This window comes from Coturnix japonica, chromosome 14 (assembly GCF_001577835.2).
Source record: "Coturnix japonica isolate 7356 chromosome 14, Coturnix japonica 2.1, whole genome shotgun sequence".
In the NCBI taxonomy this organism is placed as follows: Eukaryota; Metazoa; Chordata; class Aves; order Galliformes; family Phasianidae; genus Coturnix; species Coturnix japonica.
The window spans coordinates 4,817,308-4,837,129 of NC_029529.1; the positions used below are offsets into that span (position 1 = coordinate 4,817,308).

The 19,822-nt window shown below is 50.4% G+C and overlaps 1 protein-coding gene across 4 annotated transcripts in view; it reads right to left on the bottom strand.

Annotated features, from left to right (window-relative positions):
• Positions 1-399: 399 nt before the first annotated feature.
• Positions 400-19,822, bottom strand: part of PEMT (phosphatidylethanolamine N-methyltransferase) — a 37,792-nt gene continuing 18,369 nt past the window's right edge. For 3 of the 4 annotated variants that reach the window (XM_015876651.2, XM_015876648.2, XM_015876649.2), the window contains exons 3-8: positions 15,958-16,073; positions 9,788-9,933; positions 6,378-6,489; positions 2,481-2,555; positions 1,883-1,943; positions 400-1,785 (exon numbers count right to left, since the gene is read on the bottom strand). In XM_015876651.2, coding sequence (XP_015732137.1) covers positions 1,889-1,943; positions 2,481-2,555; positions 6,378-6,489; positions 9,788-9,933; positions 15,958-16,073 — 504 coding nt within the window. In that variant the 3' untranslated portion in view covers positions 400-1,785; positions 1,883-1,888. Of the gene's footprint in view, positions 1,791-1,882; positions 1,944-2,480; positions 2,556-6,377; positions 6,490-9,787; positions 9,934-15,957; positions 16,074-19,822 lie in introns of all 4 variants that reach the window. The other variant, XM_032447661.1, reaches the window with a different exon arrangement.

The window sequence follows — 19,822 nt, forward strand, 5'->3', positions numbered from 1 at the left end:
GGCAACACCAACACGGTCCTCACTGTTCCCATTGGAGCAATCCTTCGTGACAAGCACACAGCTCTTCTGCAAACATCAGCTTCACCTCCCAACAAATCTGACTTTATTTGCACGAGTGACTTTGAGCCTGGATGTGCAACTCTGACACCGACGTCTGCACAGTGCCATGGATCCTCTCCTTGCTGGTTGCTATGGCACTGGGCTGCTTTAGCCTCTGTCTATAAACATTCACCATGAAAGGGATGTGGAAACTTATCTAAAAATAAAATACTATGCCCAAGTCTTTAGGAGGAAGGTCGTCAAGATACCAATAAAAAACAACATAATCCTTGTGCAATGGCTCAGAAACAGAAACACAGCGTCCCTGAGCCCTGCTGGAGGAAACAGGAAAAGAAAGAATAAAAAGAGAAAGAAACTGACACTTTTAATTCCTGTTGAGCAATGCCGGAAGGGTGAGTTACAGCTGGGCACGAGCAGGAGGGAATGGGGCTGTTGTGCTGGGAGAAGAGAGGTCCTTCTCCTGAGGGGACGTTGTGATGCTGGGCCGAAACATGGTGTCACCACGGGACCAGACTCAGCCCATGTCCCCGCGGGAGCCAGGAGCATCACTGCTCCCTTCCCTTTAGTTTTTGGTGGGGTTTTTTTTAATCATTTATAGCTTATTTCTCAAACCGCTCTGGGAATCTGTAAACACTGAGCTTGGGGCTGTGGCGTCAGCCCTGGAACCTTCTTTCTGGGGCCGGATCCAGCAGCAGGGATGAGCCCAGGCTGCGTTTCATCCCGGCTGGTGAGGGCAAGGCACTGTGTGGTGGGATGGTGGGCAGGAGCCTCGTGTGGCCATGGGGAAAGGAGGAGCTGCAGGGGGTTGGAGGGGCCAGATGGGGTTTGTCCCTGGGGCACAGAGAGCCATGGGGCAGTGGGGCACCGGCACCAGGGGGCTGCTCACTCTGCTGATGGGGACTGAATCTTTCCATTGGTCTTCTCCAATCTCAGCCTGTTTTCTCCATGCTGGGGTTTTGCCATAGGTCAGCTGCCATGTCTCTGTCCTCTTGTGCAGTGGTTTAGGTGGGACATTCACATCTACATGCCCTGCTGTCCCGTCTGGGAGCCTTTGCAAAGCACAGCCTCACAAAGATGCTACAGAGCTCTGCAGCAGTGGGAAAGCACTGGGGTGGACAAGGAGGTCTCTCTGCTCCAGAGGGGTTTATGGTCAGATTTATAGTGGTTGCCCTTTTTCCTCCCCCTGCAGTTTGACAGCTGCATGGGCACCACTTTGATCAGGCCATGCCTCTTTGGCAGTGTCCATCTGCTACAGAGGATGTGCTGTGCCCTCCTTTCCAGCCTGCAGAGCAAGCAACGAGGTCCAATGTGCTGTCCAAAAAGCACAAAGTGCTTAAGGCTGAGGAACGGCCGCCCAATGCACCCCACCGTTGGCACATAGGATCACCTACTGCCGTGCTGCTGCATGCTCAGACCTTGCTTCCAAAAGGCCCCTGGTGCCTCCGTCTCTTTTCTGCCCTCCAGGCTGGGGCTGGAGCTGGGTTGCTTGGTCCCTGCAGATCTCCAGCAGTCAGTGTGGGAGGACAGGTCAGGGGGCTGAACGGGGCTCTCCAGCTCCTATGCCGTGCTCACACTGCTCCTCTGATGGCTTCCAAGACTGCATGGTGCTCAGTTGGCTCATTAGGGGTTGCTGGGCTAATTACTAGGAAACATCTCAGTAGGAAAATGGGCAAACCGGACAGCATGGGGAGCAGCAGGGCACGATGCTCTGAGGTGTCCAAGGCACTGCATTGTGAGAGGCAAAGAGCAGAGTCTGGTAAGGACCTCGTGCAGAACCTATTTGCTCTCCAGAGCACTCAGCACAGCCATTTTGGAAACATACCTGTCACTAATTGCTCTTTGCTCCCTTCTGTTTCTGACGGTAGATTTCCTCTGTGAAAGGCCTGAAGGCACAGGAGAAGGGAGAAAGAAAGGGGGAGGAAGCTGAAACTATGAGTGCCACATGGTCTGGGGGAGCCCACCTCCCCCCTCCCCACAAAAGACCTTTCCCAGCAATTCTGGGTACGATTATGGGCTGTTTCACCCAGGGCTGCTGGACGGCCACGGGGTGAAATATCAGAGAAGCCCTTCCAAGAAATCACCAAATGCAAAATGTTCTCATTGCACCCCATCAGAAGCCACAATGAGCCCTTTCCTCATTGCTTTCACATAGGCAGAATTAAGTATCCAAAAGAGAAAGAAAACCATATTTTGGTAAAAAATAAACCAACACACGAATGTTCCTAGAACTCAGCACATAGTTTCAGAAAGGAATCTGCCCATTATCAAAACAATTGGAAAACAATCCTCTGTTTTCCTTATTCCCTGCTGAATGAATCAGAAAAAAAAAACCCATCTCTGCTTCTGCAGTTCCCCGAAACCTCGGGAGTTAAAGCTGGTAGAAATAATTAGAAGCTCTCCAGTTTTGCAGAGCTACTCACCCCTCGTACAGCACTGCAATTGTGTAGGAAATTGCCACTACAGCTGTCAGCAAAAGGCCAGCTGGGCTTGCATGCCTGTTTTGAAAGAGAAGGAAAAGATCAGGTGAGTACACGGGCTTATGCAAGACCTGCTTTAGAAAGTGAAATGAGACGTTAGGCTCCACGAGAGCGCTCTCTTGCTCATTAAACAGAAGTGAACAAAAGGTGAATTTCTGTGTGTGTGTGTGTGTTTAATGTTAACTGTCTTAGACAGATGTTACTTGGCAAAGACTCTTCCCCAGCCTACTTCGGCAACTTCTTTCAAGTCTGATCCCCGCATGTCTCTGTTCAGAGAGTTTCTGCTTTGATGCTAAGTCCTGAGATTATAAGGCTGCTTAATAGCTGAGCAGCTGCTTATGTACGGCCGTGGCTCTGAGCCAGCGTGCTATAAGGGAAATGCCTGATGTGCACAGAAATACGGCCACCCGGGGTGCAGGAGGCACCTGGCAGACAGAGCAGCGTATGGTTCTGTAGACATTGAGCTGAACCATCACAGGCTGAGATGGAAGGGATGGAAGGGGTGGAAAAGGATGGAAAGGGAAGGGATGGAAAGGGACTGGAAGGGATAGGAAGGGATGGAAAGGGATAGGAAGGAGTGGAGAAGGATGAAAAGGGATTGGAAGGGATGAAAAGGGATTGGAAGGGATGGAAAGGGATTGGAAGGGATGGAAAGGGATGGAAAGGGAAGGGATTGGAAGGGATAGGAAGGTATGGAAAGGGATGGAAAGGGATGAAATGGGTGGACAGAATAGAAGGGATGGAAGGGATGGAAGAGATGGTAAGGTTTGGAAGAGATGGCAAAGACTGGTGAAGGCAGTATGGTCATTGCTAAGGCCCCACAATCCCAGCAGTCTCCAAACCAGGTACCAAGATCACTCCATGGTGCACAAACTCCCCTCAGAGTCCCAGGCTCATCTCCACAGCAAGGAGCACAGCTGTGTCCAGTTCATGGCTTAGCATTAGACTCCCAAACCTCCTTTCTGCATCCTATGCCTCCAGCTACTGGCTGCACATGTAGCCCTTAATTAGGATGCTGTTGCTTGTCTTTAATTGCTGGTTGGAGCTCAGCTCTCTGAGGGGGACAGGAGTTGGCTGTCAGCAGAAAAATGTACTTAGCTGGTCCCTGGTGAGGATAAACATATTGCAATCCTCATGCAAGGGGACCAGCCCTGCAGGGAAAAAGTGCCTTCAGAGGTGAGACCAAATGACCTGAGCCCTATAGCAGCCACCAGGTAGCACCTGGCCACATCAGTTCCTGGAGAGATGCACACAAATCTTCACTATTCCACTGCTTGCATTTTGCATCAAGGTTTTTTTTTCTCATTAGGAAACATGGGACAACTTCTTCATTCCCAACCCCCTGCTATTACATGCTTAGTCATGTCTCCTCCTTGATTTGTATCAGAGGGAACAAATTTGCATGATTGTTTGTTGACAGCAAGACCTCTAATTGCATCATTTGGCTGCAGTGCCTGCTCTGATTTACACAGCCTGTTGCCATGAGTTAAGGCACTTCCCTTGCCACAGATACACAAGGCTGTCTCTAGACAACTAATGCTCCATTTGTCTTTCGGGAGAAACGAGGCTGCTCGATTGGAGCAATGAGAAGCATCGTGGCGTTTCACTCCTCTTACGAGCTCGACCTACTTCTTGGGCAGCAGCTCATTTTGTAGCAGGGTCAATGATGAGTCAGCCAGGTAGGTTTTGTGGTCCTGGCAGCAGCCAGGGGCTTTTTGGAGTTTATCTGTCCCCAGCCCTTGCTGCATCTCCACATTGCTGTGGATGTTTTGCAAGAGCGGTGCTTGTGTGCTCATATCCTTCCCTTCCAGCACTGCTGGTCCTGAGCACTAAATGTGGGTATTGGCTCCTGCTGTAGGCTTGCTGCTCCCATTCTCACGACAAGTGTGGAGGAAACCTCTCCCTGTGCATCCTGTAGGCACAGCAGGGAGCCCCAGCTGCCCTATGCCCATTGCTTGCTGTGTGCAGGGGTCAAAGTGCCGCCCACTGCGTACTTAGCAGACACATTTGTTTTGTCCAAGGAGCTGCCATTAGCTGAGTCTGGGATGTGTGCAACATCCTGGAAAGGAGAAAATAGCATCTCTGGCCTTGAGTGATGCTCTTAATGCTGGAGTCCTAATCACAGGCTGTCTGGGATGCTGCCAGACTCGCTTACGTTACTCACTATGTGCCCTTGTGGATGTAAATGAATCAAATCCTTGGGCTCTGATGCCACAATATGGGGTGTAATACATCAGTGAGGGAGGAGAAATATGCTCCACACGTTGGGCCTGTGCAAAACCAGCCAGAAGTTGTGCTCCTCCTGTGCCAACAGTTCATCTTCACATCCCTGATGCCAGAACGTTGGCCCTGACCCACATGTCGAAGCCCTGTGGCCCCATGGAGAGCTCAGAAGAGCCCTAGGGTCCCCATTACAAACCAGAAACCTAAGCTGAGATCCCAAGGAAGAGAGACAGTCACCACTGCAGTGTGCAGGGCTGTGTGGAGCTCCCCCAGGACAGGCACGCTGTGCCCTGGTGCCACTTTGCACAGCTCCAGCAATTTGTCAGCAGCAATTGTTGCTCACGCCTCGCTGCCCTTTATGGCAGCAGCCTTTTAATGAGAGAAAGAGGCAGTCGTGCTGTTGTCTCGAGCTGCTTCAAGCTTCTTTTGCCCAGAACTGTGGCTGAAAACCAAAGCGAAGTGTGCCGAGCTTAAGTTGCTCCATCACTGGGGTGAGGGAGGAATTTCTGCAACATAAACAGCTCAAGAGGACTCATCTGGTTGGGCAGGGACTCCAGGAAATGGTTCAATTGTCAAATAATACGAATCTCCTCATAAGCTCTCACTCCAAATGCCTCCTTAGGGGTTGGCACATGCAGTTCTGTCCCTCTGTCCCCTGCAGCCCCCGTCCCCCAGCTCTTGGGCACCGTTTCCCAGGGCTCAGACCCAACCCAGCCACTATGGGGCTGCAAGGAAGGCAAAGGGTGCTGTGCAGTGAGCCCTGACGGCTGCAGGGGGGATGTCAAAGTGCAGAATGAGCACAAGGCTCAGTGACGCTGGCTTTACTCATTAACAGGGGCCAGAAAGCACTGCAGTGCTGTGCTTGAGACTGGGAAGGCGAGAAGTGGCAAAGTGCTTTGTTTTCCCACTGATGTATAAGAGAGGTGTCCCACGTGGCAGTGCCTGTGCAAAACACCTGGTGATAAAGTCCAGCAGCACTCGACGGGCTCCCAACACAACCCTGCTGTGGTTTTTACTCCCGGGCAAATAAATAAAATGCGATATCAAATGAAAACCACATAAAACTTATTACACAGAATAGAATATATTGCTCATTTACTGCTAAATTACAGCCTATTCATTTCCTCCTAAGCAGGCTATTAAGCTGTGTTGTATCACGAGGAGTGTTTCGGAAGCGCTGTCACCATGCAGTGGGGGGGAGGTGTGTTGGATTGTTTTGTTTCTTCCAGAGGTAATTACAGGGTCACACCAACCCCTGGTATCAGTGCCTGGCCCCCGCTGAGTGACACCCGGCATGAATTTGGCCCAGCCTGTTGATTTTTCCACGTGCAGAACTTGCCAAGGACCCCATTTAGCTGCAGAGCGTTTGCTGATGTTTCCTCTCCCCAGCACTCGGCCCTTATTTATTTTTCGACAATTAATGCCACGCGTCTTTTTATGACAAAGAAAGGTTTTGCGTGTGCAAAAATAGTTGGGAAGTGAGAAGCCAGGGTGTGCTGTACTTCCCCTGCTGCTTTATTCCCCTCCCGTGTCATTGCCGTCACCAAATGTTTCTTTGGCCACTGATTCAAGCCAGCATCTTACCCCCCAGGTACCACGGCAGGAGCACATACTCACATGAGGGACCAGCCCAGGTAGACGGCCGTGCTGCCCCAGTACATGGGGTTATCCAGGATGCTGAAGGGGAAGCAGGTCACTTTTGCCTCCATCAGAATGCCAAAGTAATCCCCTGTAGGGTGAACAAAGAGTTTTTCATTAGGCTCCATGAAGCTGGGGGGGTGATCAGCATGCAATGCCACGGGGCATCTCTGCCATGGAGGCAGAGCAACGGCAAACAAAGGGTTTTGCTGCTGACTTTCAGGCTGAGAAAACAGCAGCAAATAGGCTGCGTTTACTCCATCTCCATCAGCTTTTCCAGGAATGGCTCTCTGCCCACCAGGAAGGGCTGTGCATTTGTGCGTTGCGGTGAAACGATGGCAGCTACATTCCTCATCGGGACACAGCTCTCGAGGTCCCAACTGGATGGTTGTGCTTTTTCATTTGAAAATCGCCCCTCTGAAGCCACTTGACAAGGAAGCGAATGCACAGGATCAAAAACATTTAATGGGGAAATAAGCCCAGTGCACAGTAATGGTGTTTCGTGATGGTACAGCTGAGACCGTCGCCACCAAATGCCCCCATTCAGTGCCACTCTTATCTCATAGTTCAGAGGATTTCTCAGAATTTCACAAAATAGCACCTCTGCCTACAAAACGCTCAATTATCGGCACGATGATGATGATGATAATAGGTGATTTTCATCTGTAACGAGGAGAGCTTTCAGAACTGTCAGCTTCCAACCAGCTTCCTATCAACCTCGGAGTAATCTTTTCATGACAAGCGAGGAGCTGTGTGCAGTGTGCAGCTCGCAAGAGGCATTTTGGGGGAGTGACAGGGCTGGGATGCAGAGCTTTGGCTTCCCTTGGGCTTATAATGAGACCACGAAGGCCAGCAAGGATTTTGCTCTGTGTCCTCGGCACAAGACACAGCATAACCCAGCGAGCAGCCCATGGCCATGGCTTGTGTTCCCAGTCCATTGCCTGCCCTTGGGCAAATCTCCTCCATCCCTCCCAGTGCCATTGTGCACCGATCACAATACCAGTCTTTCTCGTAGTGCAGTGGGGGTGAGGATTAATGGATGGTGAGAAAGTGCTTGGAGATTCAGATAAAAGGCATGATGGGAGCGCAAAGTATTCAAGGTTATTATTATTACCTGGATCGTGGTGTAATTTCTTTGACCTCACGTGGTGCAAAAACATTTATTTCCAAGGATAAATAGCGCCTGCCCAATTATACAATGCTTTCGGGCTTTAACTACAGGCCACTAAGTGAGATAATTGCCTGGTATTCACACGACATGTTCTCACAGTCGTTTGGCAATGCAACTTGGAGATTGTTCTGCTAGAAAGCCCCCCCGAAGCCTCAGCCCATTGCTGTGCTTTCTTCTGTGTCAAAACGTTCATTATCCCCTGCCCGCCCTCGCCTTCGGGTGGAACACTTTGCTCCCCAAAGGGCGCTGGCACCGGGGAGGTTTGCACAAAGTGAATGCAAGAAGCAGCGAGGACCTGCAGACCTTCCATCCTTCTATACAGCAGTGCACAGCACTCTGAGCCCCACCTGGAGCTGCTGGGTCCACCGTGACCCACTAATGGAGTCTGGTCAGGTCTGATTTGCTTGAAATCTTGGTCAGTGCTGGAAGGAGCCGTGTTTGAGTGCAGATGGATGGGAAGTCAAGCACTTGTTATTGCCCGTGTCAAAAAATAAGGCAAATGACTCCAAAATAAATGCCAGCCAGTGCATGGCTGGGAGAAGGGGAGAGAGAGGGGCTGCCACGGCAAGGGGCTGCATCTAGCCACAGCAGAGAATGGGACTGGCACCACTGGGATCTAATGGACAGCCCTGACGCAATCTCCTTGTCCTGCCTGCTTCAGCACTCACTGCTTTAAAAAAACCCACAAGGGAAAGGTCTGATGCTGTCTCAGTCAGTTTATTAAATGCTTGGGAATCTCTTGAGCTCAGTTGACCGAGAAGAAGCAGGATGATGTCATTACCCTCTTCTTGCTGAAGAAGCTCAGCCCTTTGCCACCCACAGCAACAAGTGCCAGCTCTGCCCGCGTCAGAGCGGTGTATACAAAAGGGTGGTAAGAGCATGGTCCTGAGCCAGACAGCACCCGTGTGAGACCCCTGAGACCTGCAGACCCCTCCTTCTTGCTGCTGGCTCAACAGGATGAGCACAAGTGCCACTACAGGCCAAGCACCCAACTCCTTCCTGCTCAGAGCACGGGGCTATGCCCCTACTTACGCTGAGCCTGACTCACCCGTTTGCTTTCCCCCTGTGGTTCAGGCCCAGTGGGTCCTCGTGGGCAGTGAATCAGGCTTTGCGTAAGCAAGCCCTGAGCTGGCTGTGCTTCAGGAGCGCTCAACCAGCTCGAGCTGATGGGTGCTGCCCTGCCCGGCCTCCTGGACATGTCTCTGTGCACACAGCATCGCTGCTGGGCTGTGGGTGCGTTCTGCCCCATGGTAGAGATACAACATGGGGCCAGGAGCATCGGTGTTCAGAGCACACGTCCAGGAGAACTGGGATCTGTTTCTGGCAGCAGGATCTTGGCCAACTCAACACATTTCTTTGCAACTTGACTTGAAAGCAGGAAGGCTTATTCCCTCCTTCTCTTCTTCCTGGAGACGCGGCAGGAGCTAATTGAATTTGGTTTGTAAAGCACTTGCAAAAAGCACAGCCTAAATGCAGTGTCAAAGCTGGGGCTGTGATTATTCCAGCCAGCGGGAGCTGCCCCTTTTCTCTGGTATTTATTGTTCCTGTCTCTATTTTATTTTTATGAATTCCACACATACTGGCATGTTTCTAAAGTCAACAATGCTAATAGAATTACGCTCTAAATGTGAAAGCAGGCACAGTGGAAAATGCCTTTTGCCATGAAGCGGCAGATAAAAGAACCTGTCAGAGAATGTCATGTTTATTGCAGAGGGGATGAGCAAATGAGATTGTGGCTGAGTGCGTGCTGGACGGCTGTGGGCTCAGCACAAGGCTGCTGGATGGCTCCTACTTCTTCATCCTCCTCTTCTTCCTCCTCCTCCCACTGCGCAGTGGCGGTGCTGATGCTGCCCTGCTCATAAGGTCTGCCCGTGGGCTGCCTTCTCTGTAGGACGTTTGATCTCTGATATAATTAGCTGGTTTCTAACATTTCAGGCTTGATGCAGAAGGTGATTAGAACTGCAGTAGAAAAACACTGCATGATCATCTCCGTGCAAAGCAATGGTGCAGCTATATTGTGCTTTGGTATCACAAAGGCAAAACCAAACCTAACAGCATCCCCAAGACAAGGAAGAGGAAATTGACAGGGGATTCTGCCCTACCAAAATTACAGACACAGAATATCTTCAGTTGGAAGGGACCTGTATGGATGACTGAGTCCAACTCTGGGAGGATTAAATGACCTTTCTGGTTCAGCTGTTGAATTTTTAGTGCTTACCTAGGAAGGTCCCGGTGAATCCCAGTGCTAAGAAGCTGGAGATGACAAACAAGGTCCCTACAGCCATGATGGCCAAGCCTGAGTAATAGGCCCAGTGGCTGTCCAAGCCCTCCAGCTTCGGCTGGCTCTTCATGGCTTCTGTGAAGCTGTCGGAGAGACAACAAGGGCTGTTATAGCAGCAACTCATTGCTAACATCACCCCTTTGGGAGATGCAGAGCTTTGGGACAGGATGCTGCTGGGGGAGGGCACATCTCAAGGTCTCTTTTTCCATCTAAACCTACTCCAGCTCCTGATGGCAGAAGCCACAAAGTCTGGTGAGCAGCCGGGACTTGCCCTGGGGAAGTTATTTTTACTTGTAACCCTTGATGACTCCTGGAAATATCAACCCCTCTGCACCACAACATCTAAAGATGTCCTTGCATGTAAATGCTGGAGGCTGCAGAACCTCGGCACTGGGAGGGCTGGGAGCATTCTGCCGGGTTATCTTGTGCTCCCACCCCCGATCCTCTCCTCCACCAAAATACTTTGCAGCCTTCATGCGTTCGCCACGTGCCCAGGAGTGATTCATGGCTGCAGGCTGACAGGCAGGGGGAGGATGTGAACATCGAAAGGAAAACACGAGATACACAGATTTTGGAGTGTGAGCACTGCTTCTCATTGAGGCATTTCAGGTCTGACCCTCCCAGTACTCATTTGTGAGTGCAATAATTGTGACCCCCATCTCGGATCATCCAGCTTTGCCCAGGAGCAGGGCTTGGCCTCTCGTGGATCTTCGATACCTGTGTATGGCCACAAATGGGATGACATTGTGATTAAGAAACGCTTGTTAATAACAACGAGATGAGATAACAGACCCACAGTGCTGTATGCAGGGTTTCTCCACATGTGTCTGACACACGAGGTAGGAAACTTGGAGCTCTTTTTTTGTATTAAACGAGCACCCTGGAGGCTGCAATTCAAGTGGAATAACAGCGTTCCTGCCTTTGGCCATCGCTGCCTGCCGGGCACAGCTTTTCCTCCTCGTGCTCCTGAGTCTTCACGTGGAATGAGCCCAGTGGTTTCCCTGGCTGCTCCACCACGCTGCAGGCAGGGCTGCCAACTGCTCTGACATTGTCTGCAGCATTTGGGATGTGGTGTTTTTTTTCCCACATCCAGCTCTCTGAGTCTCGCAAATCCCTCGCTTTTCTTTGCTGCTTCAATTGAAGGCGAGAGCCCTGCCAGAGATGTGGCTGCAAGCACACCTTGCAAAGGCTCAGAAGGCAGATGGAAGGCACACGCACCGAGCAAAGCCAGGGATGATTCTTCATCCTTATGCTTTAGAGACTTGGATGATATTTTTTGTTTTCCTTGGAGCTCTTTCCTATAAGATTTGCTGCTCTCTGTAAGCTTTCAGGGCCCACAGCAAGATGCTTCATCTTCACTTTGGGCTGAAGCAAAGCAGCAAAACATAGAATAAATATCATGTGCTTGGGTGAGAGCAGGAAGGAGCCCGGGAGAGTTGCTGCAGTGCCCAGCACACCTCCCTGCTCTCACCAGCTTCAGTGTGGTTCAGCTTAAAATCAGCGCTGACAGAAATGTGCCATCCTGGCTTATCATGAGGCAGCAGCAGCCTCACATCCCTTTTCATGACATCCCTGGTATTTATTACTAAGTGACACAAGTGTCCCCTATGACGAAGTCCAAACCTACATCCCTGCTACTAGCGCAGCCTGGCTTTACGTGGAAAGCGATTGCTCAGAGGCTGCTTTTGGCTCAGGGTAATCAGAAATCATGCCACTGTGCATCTTTGAGCCTTCCCTTTCCTATGCTCACGACCCAGCTTGGCTTTGGAGTACAAGAAGAACAAAGGTGGCATGAATGGGATGACCACAAATCAGCTTTGCAGTCGGTGTGTGACAAGGGTTTGCTTTGGCAAAGCCATTTTCCCTGCTCCAGATGATCCCATTCCTCCTTTTTTGGGTATTGCTGCACTAGATGCCCTCATCAGCATGTCCCACTTAGTCCCCTGCTGTTCAGCTTACAGCTAGAGAGGGAGGTGTTTGCATGCAGATAATGGACTGCCTTTCCCTCGAGTGATGCTTTATATCTTCCTAAACACACACTCTATTTGCATTAAACATGATGCACACTGGAGTTTTCAGGATTGGTAAATAAACCTTTTAAGCATTTATGATGCCGGGCCATGACAAGCAGCATGGAGCTGTCAGAGACAGCAATTATTCTGGCATCTGTGACTGCTCCTGGGTAGCAGGGAAGCATGGCGGCTCTGATGCTCACCCTCCTGGTGCAGGAGGATGAGGCAGAGGCTGTCTCCTTCCATGTCATACAGCCGTTCCCTTTGCCATGTGCCTTCGAGTCACGTTCATTGCAGCATTTATTTCTGGCTATGCCTCATGGCAGTGTCCCAGCTCGGCGCCCAAGAGGACTCCAATTAGAGCCATGCTTTGTCCCACTACCTGGAAATGCTTTGTGCACCGAGCGGAGCGATTGCCATGGTGAGGAGCTCCCTTCTTACAGGGTAGAGATGGATGGGCTGTGACCTACTTTAATCACATCCCTGACTGCTGGCTCAAAGGTACCTGTGTCTGGAGGGGGCTCTGGAAAGTGCCCCCAGTTCTGAGGAGTGGAAACGGGGGAATAATGCTTCCTCCATCTCCCCATGGGTATCTGCCAGCTTTTCAGTGTGAGCGGCACAGGTGTAAAACCCAAATCCACCAAAGCAGCATATCTGGCCAATTCCTGAGGGCTGCAAACAGCCTGTGGCCACCACAGTTGTGCACATTGGCTGGCTTGGCACCAGGGAGCCAAGGCAACAGGCACTGTTTGGCCCACCCTTCCCAAAACAGAGAGGCGCGCGCTCAGACACTCATCTGTTGCTACGCAAGCGGTGCTGCTGCGTGGGAATAAAGTACATGAACTGGAAAAACACCCACAAAGTGGCCCTGCGGCGCAGGGATGTGGACGTCATGCAGGTGGAAGTGGTTTTAACCTGTGGTGCATTGGGCACCAGGGTGAAAGAAATGCGCCGTGGGTACTGAAGGCACCAGCCAGGTTTGTAGAAGAAGGCATTCATTTAGTTAAGGGGTGACTGCAACACCAAAGAGCTTAGCATACAGCCTAAATACACTCCAAAAAGACATGGATTGTGAAGCAAGCCTGGAAGTGCTGTATGGAGAGAGAAGCTCCAGGCCTCTCTCAAAATGTGGCCCACAATGACCACATTTTGTAATCCCTTTCCCATAAAGGAGGGCAAAGACCTCATCAAGCAAACTGGGTCGCTGCTGTGATGCTCCCTTTAATGATCCCCAAAATCAGCCTGGAAACTGGGCAAGTGCAATTGGGGCAGAACTGGGCCAGGGGCCGGAGGCAGCAGGAAGCAGCAGAGGTGCGGGATGTCCCCATGCTGAAGGCTTTGTTCCTTGCGGCAATAGCAGGCAAGGGGGGTGAACCCATCCAGTGGAGCCCAGCAGCAAACAGTGCCACATGCTCACTGCAACAAAAGACCGTGTTCATTAAAGAAACAAATGCTGAAATCATCCTGCCGGTAGCATCAGCAATTGTCAGCCTGGTCATCATTTTCACAGCTTCTTTTGCCAATAATGACTTTGCTTTTCTGCCTGCGCCACTGTCAGTTATTTAGGTCACACTGTTTAGCAGCAGTTTCTCCCCCTGCCCAGCAGTGGCACCTGGGGGTGCTTTGGACCACCTGGGGCTTTTTCTGGATGATGTCAGAGTAGACTTTGGCTGCTTGAGGCTCAATTCTCATCAGAGCGTGGTCATTTCTGCACAAAACACTCTGCCAATACCATTTACACCACCTCTACTTTGACACAAGAGCCAGGATGTATGCAGCACTGAGCGTAAAGCTGAGGAGCACCACCAGGGAATGGCGTACAGCCCTTTCTTGGGCAAAGACCCATCCTAGGGTGGATTCTTTCTCTTGAGCAGACAGAGCATAGTGCAAAAGGCACTGCCCTTGTTCAGCCTTCACAGAGCTTGCTTGGACTGAAGGCAACACAGCACTAGGTTGCCTGAGAGCTCTGCTCTGCATTTGCAACATCCTCCACATGTGTGTGGGTATTGCCTTATAGGACAAACAAATGCCCCAAGACCCTGAAAATGGGAAGTCCATAAGCTCCCCATGTACAAAAGCACCTGCATGTGTTTGCTCTGAGCCAGGGAGCTTGTAAAAGCATTCAAAGGGAAGCACAGGACAGCTCCAAGGCAGCACCAGTGGCTTTTTGCAGTCAGTGTGGTGTCAACAAGGTGGCCAGTGCAGGAGAGAGTGACACTGAATGGAAATCTGGAGGACCATAAAGGTTGTCACAACCTATGTCAAACAGTCATAAACCGCTGGGGTAATGAACAGTGCAGATAAATGGTTCAAAAGTTCAGGAGGTGTTTTCATTGATAAGGGCCCTGCTGATGGAAATTCCTTGCTTCTCACAGAAATAACATGATTGTTATGAAAGTCGTCATCGCACCAAAGCAATTAAAGAAGCTTGTCTTGTGCCGTTGACTAAGCTTGTCCTCACTGGTCACAGGTCGTTCTGGATTATTTCTCAGAAACACACCAAAGCTGATAATGAAGTTCAGAACTGGGAAACACCTACTTGCTTTATGAGCATAGGACATCCCTCTTGTTACTATCGAGGTATCCATTTGGAGCGGAATCGGAGACTGTCATGGAGCTGAAGTGGGGACAGGATGGAGGAAGGGACCCTTGCATGGAGCATGGGGCAAAACAGCCACACGGTCCTGCAATGGGGGCTTCCAGCTGGGATGCCAACCTGCAGCCCCCACCCAACAAAAACACCCACAGAGCACACAGAGGAGTTTCAAAGGCTGTGTTGCAACACAAGGGGATGTAGTGAAGTGGGCATGCTGAGCTTGGTATGGAGGCAGTGAGATGTCCGGGTGCATTTCAAGGCATCTCCAGCAGCTGCAGCTCCAGTGGTTATCCTGAAATCATCCCATTGTTCCCACTGGCAAGGACTTGCCTTGTTTGAATAGTGTGAGGTACAGTGCTGGGACAGGTCAGCCTCTTTGTCTCTCCTAGCTATGCCCCATCAGTGCCTCACAGTGACCCTGGAGCTCAGCAGGACCACTGGGAGAGGAGGCTGCCCCTCCTACAGCTGTGCTTTTAATTAAAGGCCGGGCACAAAGCTTTGCATTGCTTCCCAGACAACAAGCAGCTATGTCATCTGTGCAAGAGGCTGCTGAGACATACTCCAGCAAAATCCGAGCACACAATGTCACTGAGATGTGAGCAGAGCACACACATGCCCTCTGCAATGCCTGAATTCAATTATGGCCACATTGCAGGCTTTCTTATGGCTTCTGCAATAAGCAGTAGCTGTAACAAATGCAGAGGGGCAAGGGCAGGTCTCGGTGTCACTTCCAGGAAGGCAAAGCTCTTAACTACATGTGCAAATTCCAACCTGAGATCTCTGTGCCTGGGAAATTACCTGAAGTACTAAACAACCCATTAGCTCTGACCCTGGCATAATTGAATCTGGAAATTTAGTAGAGTCTGTCTCTTCTAACAGCGTCGAAGATAAAGCCTATCAGATCGCAGATAAATTGCTGGCATTGAGGAAATCTTCTGCAGTAAACCTCTTTGCTGCACTTAGAACGTCAAAAGGCGTATTCCCATGGTGTACAGTGCATCAGTCATACAACACTATTAGCTAGCACAGGTAGTATTTAAACAGATCGCAGATAAGAGTTTAAAGAGACTGTTTGCTAAGTGCACAGATAATCCCACTCTTCTGCTCAGGAAACTGTGGCTTCTTAAAAACAGGTTTAATTTTGTTTATAGTTTCCATGAGAAAATTAAAAGATCTTGCTGTTACATATGATCCATGCTGCACAAACAGCCTTCCTGCCACCTGGACTGCACACAGGGTAAGGGAAACAACCCCGAGAGGTATCTGATGGCTGTTGATGCTGATGGTTTGCTCTCCTGAACATAGCTACCCTATCTCATCCCTCTGCTTGCCAGCAGAACTCCAAATCCCAGAATAAATTTGGCTGAAGGCATAAACCAACAGCACATAAGGCTGATAGACAGGCTGGATACAACACTGCAGAGCAGATGTCCCTCATCAGCCTGCCTTGTAGTTGCATTTCTTTGCATTTATGCATAGCAGTAGAGTGAGTTCCTTACCAGTGGCTGCGCACACAGTTGAGCAGCAGGATAACAGTGCCCAAGCAGTAGCAGGCGGTGTGTGGAGAGCCAAAGCCTCGGCTGAGTGCCTGCGTTTTGTGCTCCCATCTTGCTACCTGGAGAGACAACAGAACAGAAGGGGTGATTAGAGGTGCACGGCCCCACTACTGCTCAGAGAGCACATTCTCCACTGCTTTGTGTGAGAAGCAAGCAGGGATTACTGATTTGACTTGGCTTAAATGAAGCCTGGGAGGAAAGCCTGGTTCTAACCATGCCAACATCTCCCTGTCCACTATACAAGCCAGCAGCACTGAGCACTGGCTCTCAGAAAGCCTCCTTTACATCAGCCTTAGGGGTCCCCTGGCTCGTATAACAGGCACCCAATGCAGCTGACAGCACTGCCAAGGCTGTCCCAGAGCCACTGAAACCAACAGGCTCCTGGCATTGCTCTCCTGCAAGAAAGAAGGAAAGCAGATCCCAGAGCAGGCGTTGAACACCCTGGTCTGGTTTTCCATGCTCTGTGATCTACATCCAGCTGTGCGAACACACCTGGCAGGGGTAATTCCTCCCAACCCACTTCCAAAAGAGCTCCAGGCTTTACAGAGAAGCAGAAGCTGATGGCCCACTGCCCAAAGTGAGGTGTCCTTCACACTCCAAGATGCTGCTGTACGGAGGTGGCTGGAACTGCTCCCCAAAACTGAAAGTCTGCATCCACCCAAGTCACCACAACCAGGATCTTCACCCCAAACCAGACCGAAGTCTTCACATGACTAACTTTTCTGCCTTTCTGTATCCCTCAAAATACTGTCGGTATATTTACTGTCTCTTGAGAAACTTAACATGAGCCAGCAGTGCGCTCTGGCAGCCCTGAAAGCAAATGGGATCCTGGGCTCCATCAGGAGAGGGGTGGTCAGCAGGGATAGGGAGGTGATCGTCCCTCTCTACTCTGCTCTTGTGAGGCCCCATCTGGAGTACTGTGTCCAGGTGTGGAGCCTACATGATCCTTGAGGTCCCTTCCAACCTGGGTAATTCTGTGATTCTGTGATTCTGTGATTCTTCTAGGTTTCATTTTCAGGTCCTGTACTGTGGCCCTCCTTCTCTCAGAGAAGCTGTATGTGCCCCATTCCTGGAGGTGCCCAAGGCCAGCCTGAATGGGGGCCCTGGGCAGCCTGATCTAGTGGATTGAACCCCGTCTAGGATTGAACCCCGAACTAGGAACTTTAAGGCCCCTTTCAACCTTAGCCATTCTATAATTCTGCGATTCTATGGTTTGGATCAGACCCTGAATTCAAGCCAATCCAAGCACACCCAGGCAATGAAGCAAGCGGTGGGAGTCAGGGGAACGGCTGAACATCAATTTGCTTCTCAGACATGCTTGGCTCTTCATTAGCTTCAGAAATACTTCAGCCTCTCGCATGGAGCCTGGGCAGCTCTGGGGGGCACCCATAATACAGCTATTCTGAGTGCATTTGGTAATCTATTGGCTTCATTTAAGCAGCGAGCAGAGAAGGGCAGCTTTGCAGGTGCTGCTTTCTTCCCAGGCTGATGCAGAAGCACAAAGTAGAGGGGGACCGTTGGCTTCGGGAGGGGAGTGAGATGAAAACCTCCGATAAGCAGGGCACTGATTTCACATGCTGAGAGCTGATTCAATTAGTTATGCAATGATTGCTCCGAAATTACAAATCCACTCATGACAGAGAGAGCTGCTTCGCTGCCTTTTTCTGGCTGGTATAAATAGTTTGTATTCTAAATTGAATTTAAAACACCGTGCGTCATGCTGCTGCTAAAATGAGAGCTGCTGTTTGAACGCTGCGAGATGGGAAAAAGAAATATGGGGTGAGTTACTGGCTTTGGAAAGGAAGAGAAGTAACCATACAGGTGACTGAGTCACGGATAAGAAATGCGGCCACGTGCCCGTTATCTATGTGAGCTCCTTAATTCCCTGCAAATTATCCTAGAGGCGCTTGCACGGCTGCAGCTCCTGGCTGGTGTCGGGAGGGTTGCAGAGCATCTCAGCCAGTGGCAGGAGCGGAGCTGGCAGCGCTGTGAGGCTGAACAGAGCTCTGCTGGTGGTCTCGTTAATTCCCCTCGCCATAGTGCTCATAGTTAACAAGACAGGGTGGTTGGAGAATGTTTCTGAGCCCCTCGAGAGCTGTTGCAGCTGGGTTGGTGCTGCTTCTGGTGCACCAATGCATCACCTCCTCTTGGGTTGCCACAGCTTTCGGACAGAGCTGGGACTCTTCTCAAGCACCCCAGAAGCTCGGGCACGAGTCACCACCGAGCAAGAGCCTGCACTTCCTTGAGGGGCCCCACACTGGTATTCCAGATTCTTAACAATTAATTTGTTCCGGTTCTGGTTCTGTTCCTTGAGCAGCTAATTAGTTCTGGCTCGTTCAGCTTTTCTAATTTTAGTCATTTGCTGGCTAATATTAGCTCTTGTTCAACCTGCGGTTACGCAGCTGGCGTTATGGTTTTACAGAATCACAAGCCGACGTGTTTTTATTTACTGCATGATGGATACGAGATGATTTTGGCATCCTCCATGGCTGCAGCTATTCCCGGTGCTGTGCCTGCTCCCTTGGCTGCCCACGCTCCCAGTACCGTGCCCAGGCAACCCGAGTGATCTTGGCATTAGGATGGGGAGCCCCATGTGCCAGTTGCCCAAGTGTTTTTTTTCCAGCCTCCTTGTTTGGGTACAGAGTAATATCAACTTTCCTGCCTTAGTCGAGAGTTAAAACAATAGAAAACCCAAGACTTCCTCCAAAGGCCTGTGCTTTTACTTTAGGAAGCTTGCTGATGGCTCTAAGAGATCATGGAATGTTTCCCCAGTGCTCATTACAGAAATAAACCAGTGAGCAGACATGGCTGCACAGCTGGCTGTTGCTGGGTCCCAATAGCTCTGCTTTCAGCATTTTCCACCTCCCTGGGCATCATTCCCTGCCTACATAACGCCGTGCCGATCACTGTGCACGCCAAACCAACCATCTCCCCATCCACTTGGGCAAATGTGAAAACAAAAATGAAAGCACAGGCACACATCCCCAGTGGCTGCCCTGATAGGAAGAAGGAAATGTTCTGAGTTTCCTATTCTCTTTTTTTGGGTGGGTAAACCTCCCCGAGTCGCCTTGAGACGGGCCACAAATATCTGCTCGAAAAACAATTTCATCTCATGAGCTCTCCTCTGCAGTCGATCAACGGGAAATGCTCTTTACAGCTTTCTGTGCATGGCAGACCATATCCTCTCATTAATATTTAGTATTTGTTTCAAGGAAATTGATTTTTTTTGTCTGCCATCCAAGGAAGTGAGCTTTTGAACATGCTACATTTTAATTTGCTCAACCCCGGCTTTGAAATAGAGACTTCGTTCTGTTTTGCATGACTCCCTTTCTATATCTGGCTTGCCCCAAAGGTAGGGAACGAAACCAGATACCCCAATGGCTCAGTGTTGCATCTCAATGCTAATCAGCTGGTCACGTCCTCACGTTGCCCCATTGCCATAGCACCAGAACACCGCGTGGGCTCTGGTGAATTTAGGCATGTGGAATGCCTGGGAAGGATTAGCAGCTCTCCTTCACAAAGGGAAACTGAGGCATCAGAGGGCTCAGACTGCTTTTGGGGATGCTTTGCCTTGACCAAGCAGTTGGCACAGAGTGAGTGAACTATTCCGGGCTAAAAGATGACTATGATGCTATGCTCTATGCTTTTATTATTCTGTGGTAGATGTAGCACCTAGGGACGTGGTTTAGGGCATGATGGTGATGGGTCAGTGGTTGGTCTAGATGACCTTTGTGGTCGTTCTAGATGATCTTTAAGGTCCCATCCAACCTAAGGCATTCTATGATTCTATGACAATGAACAGGAGATA